The 22,474-nt window shown below is 37.6% G+C and overlaps 1 protein-coding gene across 10 annotated transcripts in view; it reads left to right on the forward strand.

The window, feature by feature from the left end:
• POU2F1 (POU class 2 homeobox 1) overlaps positions 1 to 22,474 on the forward strand; it is a 206,520-nt gene that overhangs the window by 98,326 nt on the left and 85,720 nt on the right. For 8 of the 10 annotated variants that reach the window (XM_060403567.1, XM_060403574.1, XM_060403572.1 and 5 more), the window contains one exon: positions 18,186 to 18,251. Coding sequence is in view for 8 of the 10 variants with exons in the window: in XM_060403564.1 (XP_060259547.1) it covers positions 18,186 to 18,251 (66 nt within the window). In the remaining 2 variants the exon portion in view is untranslated. Of the gene's footprint in view, positions 1 to 14,818; positions 15,051 to 18,185; positions 18,252 to 22,474 lie in introns of those variants that run through there. The other 2 variants (XM_060403568.1, XM_004002730.5) reach the window with 1 other exon arrangement.

Raw genomic sequence — 22,474 nt, forward strand, 5'->3', positions numbered from 1 at the left:
GAGGAAAGGGAAAGGAGGTGAGGTAGGGCTGGGGCAGCTGACATTTATTAAATTCCTACTCTGTTGGGCATGTGCTAGACACATCTACATGTATGCTTTCACTTATAAAGGAAGTAGAGCAAAGACAAGAAGCAGTATTTACAAATATATATATATTTTTTTGTATAGATGGTCAGCTTTTTAAACTTTTTATATTCTTTTGTTATCCACTTTTGGCCAGGCAAATCCTTTGATTGTTTCCAGCTCTCTGAGTCACAGCTACCTGGGATTGCTGTATAGTGCTTATGTGGCCAGACAGCCATTTAGTGGGTTTGGGCTGTTTTTGCGGGGAGGTGGGGGATGTGTTGGGAAATTAGATGTTAAGTTCTCAGACAATAGTTAACAGTAGTGTATTATTATATACTTTAAATTTTGCCATGAGGGTAGATCTTAGTTACATGCTCTTGCCACAAAAACATTTTTAATTAAAAACAAAATGGGGTGGGAAACACAAAAGGAAATGTGAATAAGTTATAGGTGATGAATAAGTTTATGGCTTTAATTGTCATCTCACAGATGTATGTTTATCTGCAAACTTACTGAGTTTGTATACCTTAAATATATACAGCCTTTTATATGTCAATCATATCTCAATAAAGTGGTTTTTAAGAAACTTTTAAAAGAGAAAATTTATACTTTTAAGAAATGTTAAAGATTAAAATAGAACAAATCTTGAGTAGTATATATTGAATATTTATTAGATATTAAAATAATCCTATTATTTTTATAATTCCTGATTATTGTCAAAATAACTAACATTCTCGTTTTAATTTTAAGAACAGCCTTGGGAGACAGCATGATTATTCCCATTTTTCAGATGAGACGATTAAGGTTCACATGTTGTGTTAAGTTTCCTAGGGATGCTATAACAAAGTACCATACATCAGGTGCCTCAAACAAGAGCAATTTATCTTCTCATAGTCTTGGAGGCTAAAAATTCAGGATTTAGGTTTTGCCACTGTTGGTTCCTTCTGAAGGTTGTGAGGGAGAATCTGTCCCATGCCTTCTTCTTGTCTTCCCTTTGTGTGTGTCTGCCTCTGTGTTTAAATTTTCCTCTTTTTTAAAGACAGCAATAGTATTGGACTGGAGCTCACCCTGATGACGTCATCTTAACTTGATCATCTCCAAAGACCCTATTTCCACATAAGGTCACATTCACATATCCTGGGATTCTTTGGGGAAGACACAATTCAACCCATAAAGGATATGAAGTCATTTGATTAGAGTCTTTTAAGTAGGAAAAGTTGGACATAGTGCATTGTACAGCCACTGAAATAGTAATTTTTAAAAGAATATGAAATATATCTATAATACCATGTTGAAAATTCAACTATACTTCAATTTTAATAAAGTAAAATTCACTTTATAATATTTTCTTATGCCTGGGTAGATTTTAGTTAAAATTAACTGAGTTTCTAAAATATTTAATAGCATTTTTGGTTGTGCTGGGTTTCAAATTATTTTTCTTTCTTTGGATAATAAGTAAGTGATACCACACAAGCTATGGAAAGTTGTCCAGTACTCTGTGCTTAGATCTGAGTTTAAATCCAAACTACCATTAATTCAGTGTAAAGCTTTAAAATGTCAACTCCTCCACCATATTTTGAGATGCCCATCAGAATACTGTTTAATTTATTTCAAGTGCACTCTGATACTAGATCATCTGTACATTTCATGCTCTGGAAGAATTATAGTTTAACCTATGTTAATATACATCTTGTGATCAGAGATTTCTGAAGACTCGAGAGAGCAAGAGTCTATTGGGATAATGAAACAGTGTACGGTAGTTTGTTGATCTCTTCCTCTCCTCCCCCTCAAATCTTAGCTATATCTTCCTTTTTCTTGTAAAATGATTTTAGACTTACAGAAATGTTGAAAAATAGTACAGGTAACTTTGCCCTGAACCTTTGGAGAGTAAGCTGCTGACTTGATGCTCTGTCATTCCCAGATACTTCAGTATGTATAATTGCTGCAAATAGGGACGTTCTTCTGCATACTTTGATGCAAACATAAAACTCAGGAAATTCACAATAATTCATTGCTACCAACTAATCTGTAGACCATATTCAAATTTTTTTAGCTCTCTTAGATATGCTCTTCATAGCAAAAGAATGCAATCCAAGATCCTGCTTTGCATTTAGTTGTTATTTCTCTTCAGTATTCTCCCATCGGGACTGATTCCTTAGTCTTTCCTTGATTTCTCAGCACTGTGACACTTTAGAAGAATATGTTTTGTGGAATGTGTTTGAATTAGAGCTTGTGTGCTAGTTCCTCATGGTTAGAGTCAGGCTTATGTGTCTATGGCAGGAATCTCGCAGGAGTGACGTGTTCTCATTTTTTAGAGGCTAGAGGCTTGATCTGTCTCTTGACTAGTGATACTCCCTTTGATCGCTCAGTTATGGTGGTGTTTACCAAGCTTCCTTCCTGCAAGGCACACTTCTTCCCTTTGTAATTAGCACATATTTTGTGGGCTCTTAGCAGCCTCATGGACTGTAGCCCACCAGGTCCTCGTCCATGGGATTCCCCAGGCAAGAATACTGGAGTGGGTTGCCATGCCCTCCTGCAGGGGGTCTTCCCAACCCAGCGATCCAACCTGTCTCTTAAGTCTCTTGCATTGACGGGAAGGTTCCTTACCACTAGCGCTACCTGGAAAGTCTTATATTTTGTGTGCAAACTGTAAATTTTTCTCATCAAATTTTCACCCACTAAATTTAGCATTGGTTGTTTCTTGACTGAATTTACTACTGTTAGGTTGGTGCAAAAGTAACTTTGGTTTTACATTGTTGAACTTTGCCATTTCATATTGGAATGCATTCTTAAATAAATGAGATTATATTATACATTATTTTAATGCAAATTTCCTGCTTTGTTTTTTTACTCCTATAACTTTTTACTTGCTGTTTATTTTATATTTATTTTAGACTGTAGAAATGATGTTAGACAAAAGGCAAATTTGAGTGATTTTTTAATTTGAGTTCAAAATGGGTCATAAAGCGATAGAGAAAACTCACAACATCAACAATGCATTTGGCTCAAGAACTGCTAACAAACATACAGTGCAATGGTTCTTCAAGAAGTTTTGCAAAGGAGACAAGAGCCTTGAAGATAAGGAGCATAGTGGCCGGGCATCAAAAGTGGACAATGGACAGCTGAGAGCAGTCATCGAAGCTGATCCTCTTATGACTATAGAAGCTGCCGAAGATTCCACATCGACCATTTTATGGTCATTTGGTATTTCAAGCAAATTGGAAAGGTGAAAAAGTTTGATATCTCATGAGCTGACTGGAAATCCAAAAAAAATGTCATTTTGAAGTGTCTTCTCTTATTCTATGCAACAACAGCGAACCATTTCCCAATTGGATTGTGATGTGTGATGAAAAGTGGATTTTATACCAAATTGGTGATGGCCAGCTCAGTGGTTGGGCCAGGAAAAGCTCCAAAGCACTTCCCCAAACTGAACTTGCACTGAAAAAAGGTCAAGGTCGTTGTTTGGTGGTCTTCCTGCCAGTGTGATCTTTCTGAATCCTGTTGAAACCATTACATCTGAGAAGTAGGCTCAACAAATTGATGAGATGCACCAAAAACTGCAAGGCCTCCAGCCAGCATTGGTCAGCAGAATTGGTTACCAGTTCTTCTCCATGACAGCATCCTACCGCACATTGCACCAGCAATGCTTCAGAGAACAAATTGGACTGTGAAATTTTGCCCCACCGGCTGCATTCATCTGACCTCTCACCAACCAACCTCGGCTTCTTCAAGCATCTCGACAGCTTTTTGCAGGCAAAACACTTCCACAACCAGTAGGAGACAGAAAATGCTTGCAAGAGTTCAAGAATCCTGAAGAAAGGATTTTTATGCTACAGGAGTAAACAAACTTATTTCTCATTGGCAAAAATGTGTCGATTGAAATGGTTCCTATTTTGTTAATGAAGATGTGTTTGAGCCAAGTTTTAATGATTTAAAATTCACAGCCCTAAACTGCAATTGCTTTTGTATCAACCTAATATAATGGTTTCCAAATGTTGCTTTTCCTGACATTCTACTGTAAGGAAGAACATTTTCTTAAAATTGTCCAAAAGTTGGTCAATGGGAGACGTTTCAAGCCGGCTTCTATTTTTTTTTTTTTACATGTTCCCATAATTTTTTATTCATGTCAATGTATGGCAAAACCAATACAGTATTGTAAAGTAAAATAAAGTAAAAATTAAAAATAAATAAATAAATAATAAAAAAATAATGCATTTCCACTAGTAATTTCTTCACCAAAACAGTAAAAGAAGTAAAAAATAAAGGCTTAGTGAAAAAACAGAAAACCTCAATAAAGAAATAGTGAATATAAAGAGCTAAATGGAAGTTTCAGCATTGAAACCCATAATAACTGAAAGAAAAATCTCACTGGCTAGGTTTATAGTAGAATATGGAGGGGACAAAGGGACCCTAAAGATAAGACAGTAGACATTAGCAGGACAGATAAATGAACAGAGCCTCAGGTACCTGTAGGATTATGACTGAAAAAGACTCCAACAAGAGAAAGAGAAGAGTGGAAAGGATGCAGGGTTGAGAAGCCATTAAACAATGGATGCAAACTTGCCATCCTGGGCAGAAGACTCAACCTACACCTCCAAGAAACTGAGCAAACTCCAAACAAGATAGACCCAAATAAATGTGCAAGACACATCATAATAAAACTTATGTAAAATTAGAGACAGAGGAAAAATCTTGAAAATACAAGGAGACAGGTGGCAGCTTATGTATGGGGAGAAACAGTTCCAACAACAGTGGATTAATCATCAGAAACCGTGGAGGCTATGAAGCATTTGCAAAATATTTTTCAAGTACAGAAAGAGCTCGAAAATTCTATATTCAGGAAAAATATCCTTCAGGAATGAAGGAAGAAATCAAGATATTCTTAGATGGAAGAAAACAAATAGAATTTGTTTCTAGCAGCCCTACCCAAAAAGAATATTTAAAGTCCAGCAGGACATATTCAGGACTTCTTTGCTGAAAACTTAAAAATACTAATGGGAGAAATTAAGGGAAATGGAGAGATGTGCTGTGTTCATGGATTAGAAGATTCAACATAGGAAAGACGAATTCTTCCCCAATTGATAAACAGGTTTAATGTAATTCCTATTAAAATTCCTTTAAGATTTTTTTTGTTTTTGCTTTTTTGTTGAAGCATGGTGGATTTACAGCGTTGTCAGCTTCTGATATGCAGCAAAGTGATACATGAAATCAGAGTCTTCTCCATCGCTGCTGCACCGCTCAGTCCCTTCATTGTGTGCAGCTATTTGCGACCTCTGCCCATGGGATTCTCCAGGCAAGAATAATGGAGCGGGTAGCCATTCCTTTATCCAGTGCATCTTCCTGACCCAGGGATCCAACCCCGACTTCTGCTTGACAGAAGGGTTCTTGACCACAGAGCCACTTGGGAAGCCCTCTTTTCCTTTATAGTTTATTATAAAATAGTATAATTCCTTGTGCTACTCAGTAGGTCCTTGTACTTACCTATTTTATATAGTATTGTATATCCATTAACTCTGTTAAGATTGTTAATAGGTATTGTTATCCTAAAATTAATACAGAAATGCAAAAGAATTAGAAAAGTTAATAAAGTTTTTAAAAGAAGAAAATGTGAAGAATCCATCTTTAATTTCAAGAGTTTTTATAAGAATCAAGGCTCAATATTAGGGACATTGACACATTGATTAGTAGAATAGAATATAAAACTCAGAAATATCTATACAAATACAGCCAATGAATTTGTGACTAAAGTACAAAAACAGTGAAGGAAGTGTCTTTTCAACAAGTGAGGGGGGAAACAACTTTTACCCTAAACCTCACACTAGGATTAAAAACAGAAGAAAAATTTTAAGACATAGGCCTCAGTAAAAACTGCTTAATCATGACGCCAAAAGCACATTCTGTAAAAGAAAAAAATTGATAAGCTGGACTTTATCAAAATTAAAAACTTTTTCTGTGTGCAAAACTCTGTTAAATGGATAGAAAGTCAGACTCCACAGTAAGGAAGAATAGTGGCAAAACACATACCTGATAAAGGATTGTTATCAACAATGTATAAAGAATTCTCAGAACTGGACCAGAAAAAAACAAATCCTTAGAAAAAAGGAGATTTAGAGGGAATTTCCTGGTCGATGGTTAGAACTCCATGTTTTCATGGCCAAGGGTCCCCGTCCAATCCCTGGTCGGGGAACTGAGATCCCACAAGTTGTGGGAAATGGCCAAAAGAAGCAAAGCGACAGATTTTTGCATTTTTAGAAAAATTTAGGAAAAAAATGGACATGTCACTGAAGGTGATATGAAGGCAAATAAGCACATTCCCTTCATAGATAAGCCCTTCATGGGCTTCCCTAGCGGCTCAGACAGTAAAGCCTCGGCCTGCAGTGTGGGAGACCTGGGTTTGATCGCTGGGTCGGGAAGATCCCCTGGAGAAGGAAATAGCAACCCACTCCAGTACTCTTGCCTGGAAAATCCCATGGACGGAGGAGCCTGGTAGGTTATGGTCCATGGGGCCGCAAAGAGTCGGACACGACTGAGCGACTTCACTTTCACTTTTTTTCACTTCATAGATCACCCTTCACATTGTTGTGATGAAGGACTTACATAATGAAGCTATGAGCCATGCTATGCAGAGCCACCCAAGACAGACAGGACTGTGGGTCACAATAAACTATATGGATCACAACAAAAATTGCTCAAAGAGATGGGAATACCAGACCTCCTTACCTGTCTCCTGAGAAGCTTTTATGCAGGTTAAGAGGCAGCAATTAGAGCTGGACATGGAACAACAGACTGGTTAAATTTTGGAAAGGACCACGGCAAGGCTGTATATTGTCATCCTGCTTACTTAACTTTCATTTTTAACTTAGCCATAGTGGGGTGGCAGTGGGAAATTCTTTGTGATGAAATAGTTCTGTATTTTGATTGCAGTGGTGATTGCATGAATCTACACATGTGACAGTAAAATTGGTATAGAGCAAAATAACGAAGGAGCACGTCAAAGCTGTATATTATCACCCTGCTTATTTAACTTGCTTGCAAACTGCATGAGTGAGTCAGCTCTTCGCATCAGGTGGCCAAAGTATTGGAGCTTCCGCTTCAGTATCAGTCCTTCCAGAGAATACTCAGAGTTGATTTCCTTTAAGATTGCCTGGTTTAATCTCCTTGCTGTTCAGGGGACTTTCAAGAGTCTTCTCCAATACCACAGTTCGAAAGCATCAATTCTTCAGTGCTTAGCCTTCTTTATTATCCAACTCTCATGTCCATAACATGACTACTGGAAAAACCATAGCTTTGACTAGATGGACCTTTGTTGGCGAAGTGATGTCTCTGCTTTTTAATATGCTATCTAGGTCTGTCTTAGCTTTTCTTATAAGAAACAAGCATCTTTTAATTTCATGGCAGCAGTCACCATCTGCAGTGATTTTAGAGCCCAAAACATAAAGTCTCTCACTGTTTCCATTGTTTCCCCATCTATTTGCCATGAAGTAATGGGACCAGCGGAGAAGGCAATGGCGCCCCACTCCAGTACTCTTGCCTGGAAAATCCCATGGGCAGAGGAGCCTGGTAGGCTGCAGTCCATGGGGTCGCGAAGAGTCGGACACGACTGAAGTGACTTAGCAGCAGCAATGGGACCAGATGCCATGATCTTTGTTTTTTGAATGTTGAATTTTAAGCCAGCCTTTTCACTCTCCTCTTTCACCTTCATCAGGAGCCACCTGGGAAGCCTAGTTCAAAGGATGGATGGGAATAACCAAAGCAGCACATGGTTTTAAATAGAACAAAGTCTGTTTTTCATGGATTTAAGAAATGTAATCAGAGAAAAAGTCACATTCCTGTTCTTAAGGTTGGAGACCTCTAAGATTAGCCAAGGATGAATGAATTACAAATGTGCCATGTTCTGTATTTAGATGATTGGTTAATATTTTGTCTACTGTGGAATTGTAAGCATTCTGTGACTCAGCATTGTAGTCTCAATTCCTATTCTAGTGTCTGACAGCACTTAGTAAATACTTATTGAATGTGTTCATACATGAGATGAATGACTGCAAAACTGTTTAAAACAAAAGACAGTTATAGAAATAAAAACCAGGATGATAAAATAGAAAAGTTTAGTGTAATGGTAAAAGTTGAGTAGAACTACACAAGATTTAAGCTTTTACAGCTAAGCAATCCAGGGTTGGATTTTGTAATGATGCTATGTTTCCCGAAGAATGCCAGAGTGTTGGATTGAGCAGTAAATGAGCTGTGGCGTGGTTGTAGAAGGTAGCACTGGTTAAGGAAGAGACCAAACCATGAGCCTCTTAAATACTGGCTGTGTTCTAGTGTGGCAGCTTTCTCAACAAACCACCACCTAAATGACAGATCTGTTTAACTGATGCCCTCAGAATCCCTGCTTGAAACATCCTGATGAAACCCTCAGCATGCTAAGTGCTTACTCCTTAGGATGCCAGTGCATAGCTGCTGCTGGTGGAGGAGGTGTATGAGTATCAGGGTTCATTTACTGGCTTGTGCTGTCAGGCCTTTTCATACTGGTTTATACTTCTTATTTAATTAGACAATTTAAATAATTGTTAAATAAATCAAGGAAAAAGTTAAGTTTCTGGAAAAACTTAAGTTTCCTGTGAAAACCCAAGTTGAATGCTTTGTAAAGATTTGATAAAAGGTAATTACTAAAAATAAATACTGCTTGGTATTTGGTAATCTAAATTTTTAGTAAATGATAGACATTCCATTTGGGGTTTGGGGGTTTATTGTGTTTTTGTGTGTTTGTTTGTTTGTTTGTTCTTGTGTGTGTGTGTGTACTGAAATCCCTGTACTGCAACCTTAGGAGGCATCATTCACATATGCCAGTCAAAATGGCTGTTGTTTATAGTCCACAAAGAATAAATGCTGGAGAGGATGTGGAGAAAAAGGAACCCTCCTACACTGTTGGTGGCAATGTAAATTGGTGCAGCCACTATGAAGAAAAGTAGGAAGATTCCTTTAAAAACTAAAAATAGGGTTACCATATGATCCTGCAATCCTATTCCTGGGCGTATATCTGAAAACTTCAACTCAAAAAGATACATGCACCTCAGTATTCATATCAGCTCTGTTTACAATAGCGAGGACATGGAAGCAACCTAAGAAGCCAGAGACAGATGAATAGATAAGATGTAACATACATACACACACAGTGGAATGTTTCTCAGCCATAGAAGAGTGAAATAACGCCATTTGCAGCAATGTGGATGGGCCTAGATATTACCATGTTTAAGAAAAATAAGTCAGAGAAAGACAAATAAGTGAAATTCTATAGATGAACTTATTTACAAAACAGAAATAGACTCACAGACATACAGTACAAACTTACGGTTACTAAGGGACATGATAAGGAAGAGATAAATTGGAAATTTGGGATTAACATATACACACTAAAACTACTACTGTATAAAGCAGATTACAACAGGGACCTACTATATAATACAGGGAACTATATTCAATATCTTTTAATAGCCTTAAATGGAAAACAGTTCATGTTCGTGATCTGAGCCACGATCTCCTCCCGGTCTTGTTTTTGCTGACTGTATAGAGTTTCTCCATCTTTGAGATATTTCAAACCCTAAAAGATGATTCTGTGAAAGTGCTGCACTCAATATGTCAGCAAATTTGGAAAGCTCAGCAGTGGCCACAGGACTAGAAAAGGTCAGTTTTCATTCCAATCCCAAAGAAAGGTAATGCCAAAGAATGCTTAAACTATCGCACAACTGCACTCATCTCACACGCTAGTAAGGTAATGCTCAAAATTCTCCAAGTTAGGTTTCAGCAATATGTGAACCGTGAACTCCCTCATGTTCAAGCTGGTTTTAGAAAAGGCAGAGGAACCAGATATCAAATTGCCAACATCTGCTAGATCATTGAAAAAGCAAGGGAGTTCCAGAAAAACATCTATTTCTGCTTTATTGACTATGCCAAGGCCTTTGATTGTGTGGATCACAATCAACTGTGGAAAATTCTGAAAGAGATGGGAATACCAGACCACCTGACCTGCCTCTTGAGAAACCTGTATACAAGTCAGGAAGCAACAGTTAGAACTGGACATGGAACAACTGACTGGTTCCAAATAGGAAAAGGAGTACGTCAAGGCTGTATATTGTCACCCTGCTTATTTAACATATGCAGAGTACATCATGGGAAATGCTGGGCTGGAGGAAGCACAAGCTGGAATCAAGACTGCTGTGAGAAATATCAATAACCTCAGATATGCAGATGATACCACCCTTATGGCAGAAAGTGAAGAAGAACTAAAAAGCCTCTTGATGAAAGTGAAAGAGGAGAGTGAAAAAAAGTTGGCTTAAAGCTCAACATTCAGAAAACAAAGATCATGGCATCTGGTCCCACCACTTCATGGCAAATAGATGGGGAAACAGGGGAAACTGGCTGACTTTATTTTGGGGGGCTCCAAAGTCACTGCATATGGTGACTACGGCCATAAAATTAAAAGACGCTTACTCCCTAGACAGCATATTAAAAAGCAGAGACATTACTTTGTCAACAAAGGTCCGTCTAGTCAAGGGTATGGTTTTAACACTGATCATGTATGAATGTGAGAGTTGGACTGTGAAGAAGGCTGAGCACTGAAGAATTGATGCTTTTGAACTGTGGTGTTGGAGGGGACTGTTGAGAGTCCCTTGGACTGCAAGGAGATCCAACCAGTCCATCCTAAAGGAGATCAGTCCTGGGTGTTCATTGGAGGGACTGATGCTGAAGCTGAAACTCCAATACTTTGGCCATCTGATGCGGAGAGCTGACTCATTTGAAAAGACCCTGATGCTAGGAAAGATTGAGGGCAAGAGAAGCGGACGACAGAGGATGAGATGGTTGGATGGGATCACCAACACAGTGGACAGGGTTTGGGTGGACACCAGGAGTTGTTGATGGAGGCCTGGCATGCTGCGGTTCCTGGGGTTGCAAAGAGTCAGACGCGACTGAACTGAACTGAACTGAATGGAAAAGAATCTGAAGATATGTCTCTGAATTACTTTGCTGTACATCTGAATCACTATAAATCAACTATACTTAATAAAAGTATTTATTTTAAAAAGGAGTATTTATTGACCTCTTCCAATGGAAACAATTGTTACCTTACTAATCAACTCCTAAACCATGTCTTGGTGATGGTTTGGTCGAGAAGTTGTGTCCAACTCTTTGGGATACCATGGACTGCAGCATGCTAGGCTCCTCTGTCCATGGGATTTTCCAGGCATGAATACTGGAGTTGGTTGCCATTTCCTTCTCCAGGGGAATCTTCTCAACTCACGAATCGAACCGGGTCTCCTTCATTGCAGGCAGATTCTTTACTGATTGAGCCACCAGGAAAGCCAAACTAGGTCTTAAAAGGAAAGCAGTTTATAATTGATTTAATTCATGCTGAAGTGTGAATAGCAATCCCACAAACCTCCCAGAAATGGTTCTTCTTTTTAAAAAGGATATTCTTTTTAGGTTAAGCTTTAATGTGCTATTACAGACAGAGGACCAAATGAACATTTGAAGTGGAAGTAGCTCAGTCGTGTCCAACTCTTTGTGACCCCATGGACTGTATAGAATACTGGAGTGGGTAGCCTTTCCCTTCTCCAGGGGATCTTCCCAACCTAGGATCGAACCTAGGTCTCCCGCTTTGCAGATGGATTCTTTACCAACTGAGCCACCAGGACCATTTGAGACTTTGTGGAAAAAGCTCTCTGTCTGTTCCCCTCTTTGATATCTAAGTATCCCATGGTTAGGGGACTCTATTGGAGAAATGGTGGCCATCCCTCCCCCGATCCATCTATGAAAGGCTTGGCCAACCTTCCAATATTTAAGCCTTCCATCTAGAATGCAGAGTACCTAGATCAAGAGTGACAGAAAGGGAGTTTTCTTCACCCTTACCGCTGTGACAGAGTCAGTAGCCTGGATAAGGTGAGGCTTCGTGTCATCCTGGATAGTTGCATCTCACGCTGCCTTCTCTCTCCCTCATCCTGGGGTGAAGGTGGTGAGTTGTGCAGTAGAGGGGAAGGAGGTCTCACATTTCATAGTAGCCTATGTGAGTTAGAGGCTTCCCTGGTGGCTCAGAGGGTAAAGCATCTATCTGCAGTGTGGGAGACCTCGGTTCAATCCTTGGCTCAGGAAGATCCCCTGGAGAAGGAAATGGCAACCCACTCCAGTATTCTTGCCTGGAGAATCCCGTGGACGGAGGAGCCTGGTGCAGGTTACAGGCCGTGGGGTCACAAAGAGTCGGACAGGACTGAGCGACTTCACTTTCGTGAGTTGGTGAGGTATAGGCCTGCTGTGCAGAAAGACCCTGTGGAACTCTCTTGATCTGAGGGGGAGGAGGGTTGTTATACTGCCCTGCAGGTATCTTCCAGTAAACACTCCTTAGTTGCCTGTGATTGTCTCTCTGTAGTATAAGTCATCCTTGGCTGATGTATGAAAGACCTAGTTGGCATCAGAAATACAGTTGAGTGGTATTTACCGCGTACGGTAGAAAAAGGTACATTGTGAGGTTCAAAGAGATTCCGTGATAAATGCAGGCAGTAAATGTAAAATTTTATGAAGGCAGAAGAAGGAAAAAAAGCATTTATTGACTGACATCCACTAAATTCTCATCACAGTCATCGCTACTTCTCATGTTTTCCTGCCAAATAGAAGTTGTACATTCTACCTTAAAAATTCACTTGTTTCATTTTCTGTTCCATAATATATTGATTGTTTTAATACAAAGTATTGTGAATTATTATTGAATAAAATCGCTGTTCTCAGAAGATACACCATGTTTGTCCTGTGTCTTCATGTCTTCTCTGGCACAGCAACCTCCTGCTCCAGTGCAGGGTCTAGTCTGAGAAGCACAGGTACATTTATCCTCACAGCAGCCTCATGAAAAAGATAGCATTTTACAGATGAGGAAAGGAAGGTTCAAAGAGGGAAAGTCTCACAGGCACTACATGTCAGTGTTAAATTTCTCCCCCAAACTCCCTCTCTTACAGATTTTGTGGTTCTATAAAACAGAAAAACTAGCAATATAAATAGAGTGCTGCTCTAAAAGGTAAGAGAGCTTTTTGGTTCTGTTTGTAGCAAAGTTGTTGACTTGCAGGGAAATCTTTTGAACATCCCTTAGAGAAATCTTATGTTTCATTTCCTCATATGCATATTGTTTCATTCCATCCTTACTGTTAGGGAAAGGTATATACATGCTTTTAAGAATCAGACACTTGGCATGCTTGAGGATAAGTTCTGAATAAAAGCAAGTATTAATGAAATGATACCGTTAAGAGCTCTCAAGTCCAGTGCACTCTTCTGTGTGTCCACACTCACTTGACTGTTAAACACAAAGTCACTGTCACCGATTGCTGGTTTCCTTACTGCGCTGAAAATAAACTGTTTCAGTCTGCTGCTTGGTTCAGCCCTCCATGTGTGCTGGTTCCCTAGATGTATAATTTGTACACAGGTATTGTAGTGGCCAGGTGCTCAAGTTTTAATGTCCGCAAAATCTGGTTTTAAATTCTGACTCCGAGTCATTCGTGTAACAGTAGGTAAAATACTTCAGCTCTAAAGCTGTCCCTCAGTTTCCTCATTTTTAAAAAGGAGTAGTGATGCCTGTTTCATGGGATTTTAGAACTGTCTCAAACTGTCTGTCTAATGATTACATTAGAATGTTGTCATATGGTAATACCTAAAATTTTGGGATTGATGTTTTACCTTGTAAATTCATTTTAAATTGAATAAATATATTTTTTGCAAGTATTTTAAGTTTATAGATTCATATCCATTAAGTGAAATTTACTGGAAAATACTAAGTAATTCCACAATTTAATGACCCATTTTTTGATGATTGATATTGTAAATAACAAATTGTCATATACTTTAGGTTGATTTTGATGGGGGAAGGATATTTTGTGATATGTGGCATTCAAGTAATCTATTTGGTTAATTTGATAGTATCAAAGAATTTGTAGCTAATGAGTTTTCATACTCTTGAAGATAATTTTATAGATGCTGCATTGCTCCCAGACATTTGTTGGTTCCTTGTTTTAAAGTAGGACTTTCCCCTGGCAGTGTATGTTAATATTTGGAAAATTCTCTATCAGTAGGCTAGCACCATCTTGACAGCCCTGTGTTCTGCTTCTACCTTGCTAATTGTTTCCTTGGGATTATTTGGATTGTGTCGAAAGCTTTTTGCAAATCCTCTTATTACTGAAGTCATTGTTGCCAGCAGGAATGAGATTAAAGGTGCTTAAGTCTGTAGAGTTGTTTCTAATTTGTACGTGTCATTTCAGTGGCATTTAACAGAGCACTGTCTCCTGTCCCTCCCCTCTCCCTCAGTACTATCTTAAGTTAGGTCCAAGAAGCCAGACCATTGGAAGAAATCTCATTTTATCCTCCTAATTATTATGCTGGCACTCAGGAGATAATTTTTCCCTTCATGCACTGCCAATTAATATGCAAATACACTGATAAATATTTATGCAATGATTTAAATTATGCAGGGGGTGCTTTCAGTGTATTCTGTAAATGAATTGTTCGTGGACTTCAAAGTGCTGGCTGCTGTGCTAACGAGGAGAGATTTGCATAAGGCCCTAATCACGCGCATACTGATTAAGCTTCATTATGGAAACTGCCAGCTGCAATCTTTGTTTCTATTTTATTACAAAAAGGGGAACTTTTCATGCTTCAGTTGCCTTGACAATGTCAGTCCTAGCTGGTAAGAGAGACTAAAACTACTCTGAGCAACTGAAGTTTCCTTATTCAGTTGAAGATTGCTATGGTGTAACTGAAGTTGTATTTTGCTTCTCCCCCTAATCCACTTTCCACCTCCCACCCTTGTTCTGTAAAGAATATAGTGTAGATTTGTTAGAAATAGTAGTACCTTCTTTCTCCCACACCAAACCGCTACCTGTTTCTTCCTTGCTTTGGACTGTCTGAACCTCTAGAAGATTTCACAGCAATGCTGGACTGCAGTGACTATGTCCTAGGTGGGTACCAGCACAGTTCTTTCTTATAAGCTTTAATATGGAAATAGTGTGTGTAGGGTTGACTATGCATAAATACTTAATCGCATATGCAACCAACTTGTGGGAGGGGGGAGAAGTGGACTGAGCTGGGAAGGAGGAGAGCATTTGCAAAGCATAAGCCTGCTTGAATTTACAGTAAGTTCCTCCCTACCACTAGCTCTTCTGGTTCAGAGGATATTTTCAATAAATAGTGTGGATTTAGAGTTCTGCTTGAATGGAGGACATTTTTGCTTTTTGGAAATTTCTGTTGAGAGCATTTCATATTGTTCTAAAAAAACAGTCTAAATCTGAAACAAGATATAAAGTGTACCTCGATAATATGTACATATTAGTAAAAATGTTTTGCATACTGAATATGAATATCTTATCTAAAAACCAAAAGGGCCTGGTGAAAAGTAAGATGGAGCCACAGTACATAGTTGTTGCCATAAATCCTAATGCAGAAGGTAGTTGGGATGGTTAACTGCAGTAGGACTGTTGATCAATTTCCAGATTTCAGAAACTGTTACCTGTTTTCAAATTTTGATTAATACTAGCCTTTTTTATTTTTAAAAATCAACTCTCTTCTTCAGGAAACAATTTTTAAGTGCAGGAAAGTGTGTTTTTAGAGTTTTTTTCCTAAAGAACAATAAGATTTGGGGAGAGAAATGTGTGGCTTGAATATATAAACTGTCTTTGATTAAGGTTTAAAATAGACTGAGGCACTTTGGTTTTTAGATATGCTGTGACTATAGTGACCATATTTTGTGCTGAGTTTTTCCTGTTTATATGAAGAATTGTTGAAACCTCTTTGGGTTACTCTGGTCACATCTCCAAGTGATGTTATGAACCCCGGATTATTTTTTTTCCTATATGTAATTTTTCCCACTTGAAAAATGAAGGCTGTCCCCAACACCGTTGCAGTTGTTCATAATAAAATAATAGATCTGAAAATGTTTGAATTTTTAGGCAGAAGGCATGGTCTAAACCCAAGATAGTAGTGATACTTATACAACATGATAGAAACCACTATGAAAAAGGATGAATGACTAAAATAACAAACTGATGTCAAGAACTGAGTCCAAGAGCAACCTGTAGACTGTGTTTTAGACTCAACAGTCAGTTTATTGTGCCTAGAGAGGAAAAAAAAAAAAAGCTTCAAACATAAATAAAACTTCCTTGTATTTACTCTTTTACGTCTACTAAGTTGGGAACTCAAGAAAGGAAAGTACCTTTTTTAATATTTTTGGCATTATATTTTAGAATTAGAAATTCTGTTGTTTTCAGTTCACAGTTAATATCATTCAGACATTTTTCCATTCCATTCCAGTGTACAGCATTCATACTTGTATAGTTAGTCAGAATTTGATTTTATTTATTTTTGTGTATGTGTATTGAACTCTTGAGAGTTTAATAGAAAATGCATAGAGGATTCATATAGAATATCTGTGACATAATTATTAATTTATACATGTGGAAACCAAGATATGAATTATACAAGACCATGACTTGTTAAGAACTATGCCTAGCTTTGTTTTTATGGTTTGTGGGAAAAAAATTGTTACCCTTCTGATGAATGTAAGCTAGTTCATCTTTTTTTCCCCATTTTGTTTTAAAATACATATAAAGGAAGCATTGAGCAGCACGTATGCTTTATTAGTATATTCTATTAGATTTATTGTGACTTTTGTTGACATTCATAAGATTTTGGTTAAGTCATTCAGAAAGCTGATATTTACTAAGCTGTACACCTGTTGCTTTCAAAACTTGGTATGCTTTCAGATGATATTTAAATTTTTCTGGATGGGTCTGGGAAGGAAGTTATAGAACTGCCTTCATTTATGACTGCAGACTTAACAAATTTGAACTCTGAACATGTGAAGAACAGAACAAAGATATGTTAGAACTGCTTAAGCCCATAAGGCAAGCATTTGTTTCAAAAACTGTATTAGAAAAGCCATTGTACGGCTTCCAGATTGGATGAAATCTGTGGGAGGTTTCTTGATTCTTAGAGTTATGCCTGTGGGTGAAATAACTAGGGGCAACATGATTGGGACTACTAACGCTTATTTTAATTTTCTAGTTAAACATTTAAGCAGATGACAAAATGAGCTCTTGAGTCAAAAATCTGAATAAATTCAGTTTAAGTATTATTCTTTACTAATGATTATAGTTAAATGGTTCTTAACCTGATGGGCAGAAAAGTTAGAACTTCCTTGACAGTAAACTTATTTGATTATAAATATGCTAAGTTTCAGCTCGCAAGAGAAATAGAATAAGATATATAATATATAAAAGTATAGTTTAGAGGTAGAAATAAAGTGCATATGTTCTTGTTTTCCCTCTTGCATATCTTCTAAGATAATTAATATTCTTGATGAAAATTATTACTATGAAAGTGTCCATTTAGGATATCAAGGCAGTATCATTTTTAAGTGAGTATGATTGTGACTTAGTTTTGTAATTATTAGATGTATCTGTTATGCCTTGTAGTCCAGCTTCTTGTACTAGTTTATAATTGTATGAATTTGGTATATTTTCACTTTGATGCATGTTTAGTTTGTTTTGGGGGGCATGGAGAGTAAATATGGAGTTATTTTTCTTAGACATGTTTTCTTTTTATTCTGTTGAGTTATTGTCCAGTCTGTTATCAAGATTACCAGTAGCTTATTTAGGTTATAATTAATGAATATCTTTACTTAGGAAAAAAGAAACTATTTGGGAATAACATATTTTACATTGTGAGGTATACTTCTCCCCCACTCACCCCAATTTTGTTTCTGTAATATACTCTATGCTTCATATTATAAATCATTTTCCTCTTTTTTATATTATACTCATAATTTTTCAGGTTAGATTTCTGTTATCTCTGTTGGAAGAATCTTATATTTCTTTAAAAGATGATTTATTTGTGGATCATTTCAGAGTTATGAAAATCTTAAATTTCTTTCAGATGAAATTTTATTATAGTTTGCAATGTTTTAGTTTTGACACCATCTCTCCTTGAACTTTAGGGCTGTAACATTAGTCAGTATTCTTAACCTTTTTGTTTGCCACAATTTTTGCCTACCCAACCACATCCCCAAGTTTTAAGAAATCTCCTCTAATTTATTGCAGACTCAAGAATGAACAATCCATCGGAAACCGGTAAACCATCTATGGAGAGTGGAGATAGCAGCACAGGTAAGAGATGGTTCTTAGATCCAGCCTTTTAAGTAAATGTAATAGGGCTAAAACAAAAAACTTCCCATTCAACTCGTTTTCGGTGAATAAAAACCAATGTGAGTATTGAGTTTTCAAATATAAGTTAGTATTTGCAGGAACTGGGATTGTATTTACTTAAGATTATGTAACTTCTGCAGATTGTTTAATCTTTTTCAGAGAAACTGTAGAGTAGTTGAGAGAATAATCCTGTGTGTCAGTTAGTTCTGAGTATGAAGTATGAGTAGCTTACTAGCTTTGTGACTTTAGGCAGGTTCCCCAGTCTTTTTGAGACTTAATTTGTTTGCCTATAAAATGGGGATAATGAATTTCACAGGCCATTGTGAGTACTACAAGAAATGCATTAACCATTTTGGCACCTATACAGTAGCCGTTCAGTAAAAAGTGTTCCTGTCATGGATATTAATCAAGATGGGAAATCTTATCCACATTTAGTATAAACTGTATTGAAGTAATATTTTTAATATAAGTAGATAAAAATATATCCATTCTTAATACATCCTTTTAATTGGTAATTTTTTAGAAAAAAATTATGCTTGATTAAACCCTTTATCAGGAGATAATTAATATCATAAAAATGAGGAAACTGAGACCTCCCCTTGGGAGGAGGCGAGACTGTAAAGGATAGATGTCTCCACAGCCCATACTCTTGACTCCTGATACCTGACTGTGTATCTTTATCTGCCAGAGATGGTACAGGGACTTCCCCTCTAGTAAAGGCATGGATTATAAATATACAACCATTTAAGAAGGGATGCCCAGAAAGTAATAGTTTCACTAGGTTTTTTACTAGCAAAGAGGGCTGCCTCTTTGACTTGTAATTTTTTAAATGCCTAACTATTTTTTAAAAAGCCTAGCTATGGGAGGTAGTAGGACTTCCCAGGCAGCACTAGTGGTTAAGAAGTGGTGTGAAGCCACTCAGTCGTGTCCGACTCTGTGCGACCCCACGGACTGTAGCCTGCCAGGCTTCTTCATCCATGGGATTTTCCAGGCAAGAGTACTGCAGTGGGCTGCCATTTCTTTCTCCAGGGATCTTCCTGACCCAGGGATTGAACTGGGGTCTCCCGCGTTGCAGGCAGACTCCTTAATGTCTGAGCCACCAGGGAAGTCCACTGCCTGCCAATGTAGGGGACTCAGGTTCAATCCCTAGATCAGGAAGATCCCCTGGAGGAGGGCATGACAACCCTCTCCAACATTTTTCCCTGGATAATCCCATGGACAGAGAAGCCTGGTGGGTCACAGAGTTGGACACGACTGAAGCAGCTTAGCACACACCCACACATAGGAGACAGCAAAAATGAGAGTCCCTCTTGGAAAGTGTCTTTGTTTTCTACCGCTTCTAGCTACAGCACCTTTTAATTTGAAGTAGATGAGTTGAACCAGTATAGGAGCTTCCTGCCTATATTTCTTTCATTTAAAATTTTTCTGTACCTGGAGATACTTGTTAATCTTTTAATCTTTAAAACATACCTGCTTCTTTGTATGAAACTGAGCAGTGAGGTTTCCTATTGTATTGAATGTGTTGCTCAAGTTACTCTGAGGCTAGCCAGATAGACTGCGGTAAATACATCCCGAGAAGGGAAGGGCAGCGTTCTGCTCTGTCTGAAGTGTCAACCAGTTTCCTTTATATCTCCTGTTTGGGTTCCATCTTGCTTTTTTTTTTTTTTTGTAGCTGCAGTCCCTCTGCCAGTATTTGGCCATCTCACTTAGGTGTGGGACTTGTTTGCAGAGAGAAATAAGGCAATTGATAGCATTAAGATGCTAGAAGAGAATGAGCAGGACACCTATGCCGAAAGAACAGATTCAAAGATGAGTCGTGTATTTCTTAAAGAAGGGAAACAGACCCAGAATGATTGGACAACCCCGTGAATGCTGACTGTATCGGATTCCTTGGGAATCCATCACTGTAATAGAAGTTACAGTAGCTACCATTTATTGAGTACCACACTCAGTAAAACCCTGATGACATGTTTTTAGAAATCTTAAGTATTATATGCATTACCTGGTTTAACTTGAGTTCTTATGAGAGCCCTGCAAGTTAGGTATTATTTCAAGGGGTAGGAAATTGAGGCACAAAGCCAGCCGGGAAATAAAGGCAGGGTCAGGGTTTATACCTGACATATGTTTCATGCCCTACATATGGTTCCTCCCATAAAATAAAACTGAAAACTTAAGCAACATCTGTGTGTATATTTCAGGTCTAAAACCATTTATAGAGCTGTGTAAGATAAATTCTAGCTGAAACATTTGCTGAAACAGTCTCATGAATTTCTTGCCCTGTTTTAAGATGGAGTGCTTGGTAGACTCATTCCTACCGTAGAGCTGAGCGGTATGAATTCAGATATTTTACTTTTTAATGTCTCTAAAACTGATTCTGTGGGTGGTGCTTTCTTAGACTTTTTTTTATTTCCATCACCAGCAATAATGGTTGATTTTACAAAATAGGGGAAATTTGTATTCTTTTTTCTCAAGAATTACTGCTAATGCAATAATAATAGAAGCTAGATCAGACGGTCTTAACTCTGAAGCTTGATGACTCACACTTTCTGTATGTTGACTGAAGCATTTGTCGCCTTTATAAAACTACAAATTACTTCCATGTTACAGGCTTTTGTATTCACTTGAGGGTAACCTTGAAAGTCAGTTTTTTAAATGGTAAAGGTCTGTCACTGTGTTGTTAGCGTCCCCCACTGATGTCAGGTGGTTAGCTCAGGAACATAAAAATACATTTGAGTTCCAGCTTGCATAGTAAATTACCATGTCTGATCCATTGAGTGTAAAATTACAGTTTATTGGTACTTCACTGGTGGTCCAGTGGTTAAGACTGCATGCTTCCACTGTAGGGCATGTGGGTTCAATCCCTGGTTGCAGAACTAAGATCCTACATGCTGTGTGGCACAGCCAAAAAGTAAAAAATAATAAAATAAAATTATAGTTTATTCCAATACTTACATGCTTATAAATTGATTTCTATCTAAAAATATAACAAACAAGCCTGGAGATTAATTGTAAAGAATATATGGATTCTTGGATTTTGTTAATTTGTGAATAACAAGTAAAATTTTCAGTGGAAGAGAACTCAGCATTATAATAAAACTGAAGTTTCACATTTTCTGGATTCAGAATACTTTTGTGTAGATTACTACAATTTTAAACATTTCAGGAAAAAATAATTTTTGATTTGTGACATTTTAAAAGAATGTATTATAAGAGTATTTAAGATTATGTTGAGACGGTACTTCTTTGCCTTTCTCCAGCCAGAGTGACTTACCTAGGCTGAGCAGCTAAGTCTGACAATGCACTTTTGTCAGATAGCCCTTACATGTTCACAGAAAATCTGTTGTTTAGGTTTATTAATTTACTATAAAGTATGTGCCTATCCTATATGTATAATAATAATAATATTATACTTGGTGTTATTAAAAGGTGTCAGTACAAATAAATGAGAGCCCTTCAGTCTTTGAAGAGTTGGCAGTGCCTTAGAGATGAGGCAGATGTGCAGGTGACAGATTCAGGGTAGATTATGGTAATTCAAGAGGAGGTGTAGAAAGGTGCCGTGGTGATGTCTCATAGGCCAGGTGGAGTGAGCCGCCAGAGAGAAAGAAGTTAAAGAAAAACAGCTGAGAGAACTGAGGGAGGAGGAGGTGGGATCAGAAGTACAGAATAGAGGGTCAACTTTGAAAATAGAAAAAGATACACCCTCCTTTAATATTGAGGAGAAGAAGGTAAAATCAGACAGTGACAGAATATTGAGGTGGAAGGGAGATGGAAAATTAGGAATAATTTACATTAGATTTCTCCATTTTTCTCATTTTTCATCTGAGAGGATGAAAAAATTTCATTTTCATGTGAGAGGAAGACAGAGATAAGAGTAATAATAATGGCAGCATTTATCATTGGTTGAATTCTTACTATATGTGGATGGCTAGCTGCTTTATTGTATATACTTTATATCATAATTGATAAAAGTAAGTAGTATTATGCCTATTTTACAGATAAGGGAAATAAATTCAGAACTATTTAGTAATTTTTGATTGCAAAGATCTTGAGCCTTTTATTATCTCATACTGCCTCAAAGATTTTGAATGAGATAGATTTGAGGATTTAAGTCGAGTTAGTGAATTTTGACATAGTTACCTTTAAGAGATTGATTAAAATAAAAAAAATATTAATAAGCTTCTTGA

This window comes from Ovis aries, chromosome 1 (assembly GCF_016772045.2).
Source record: "Ovis aries strain OAR_USU_Benz2616 breed Rambouillet chromosome 1, ARS-UI_Ramb_v3.0, whole genome shotgun sequence".
Taxonomy (NCBI): Eukaryota; Metazoa; Chordata; class Mammalia; order Artiodactyla; family Bovidae; genus Ovis; species Ovis aries.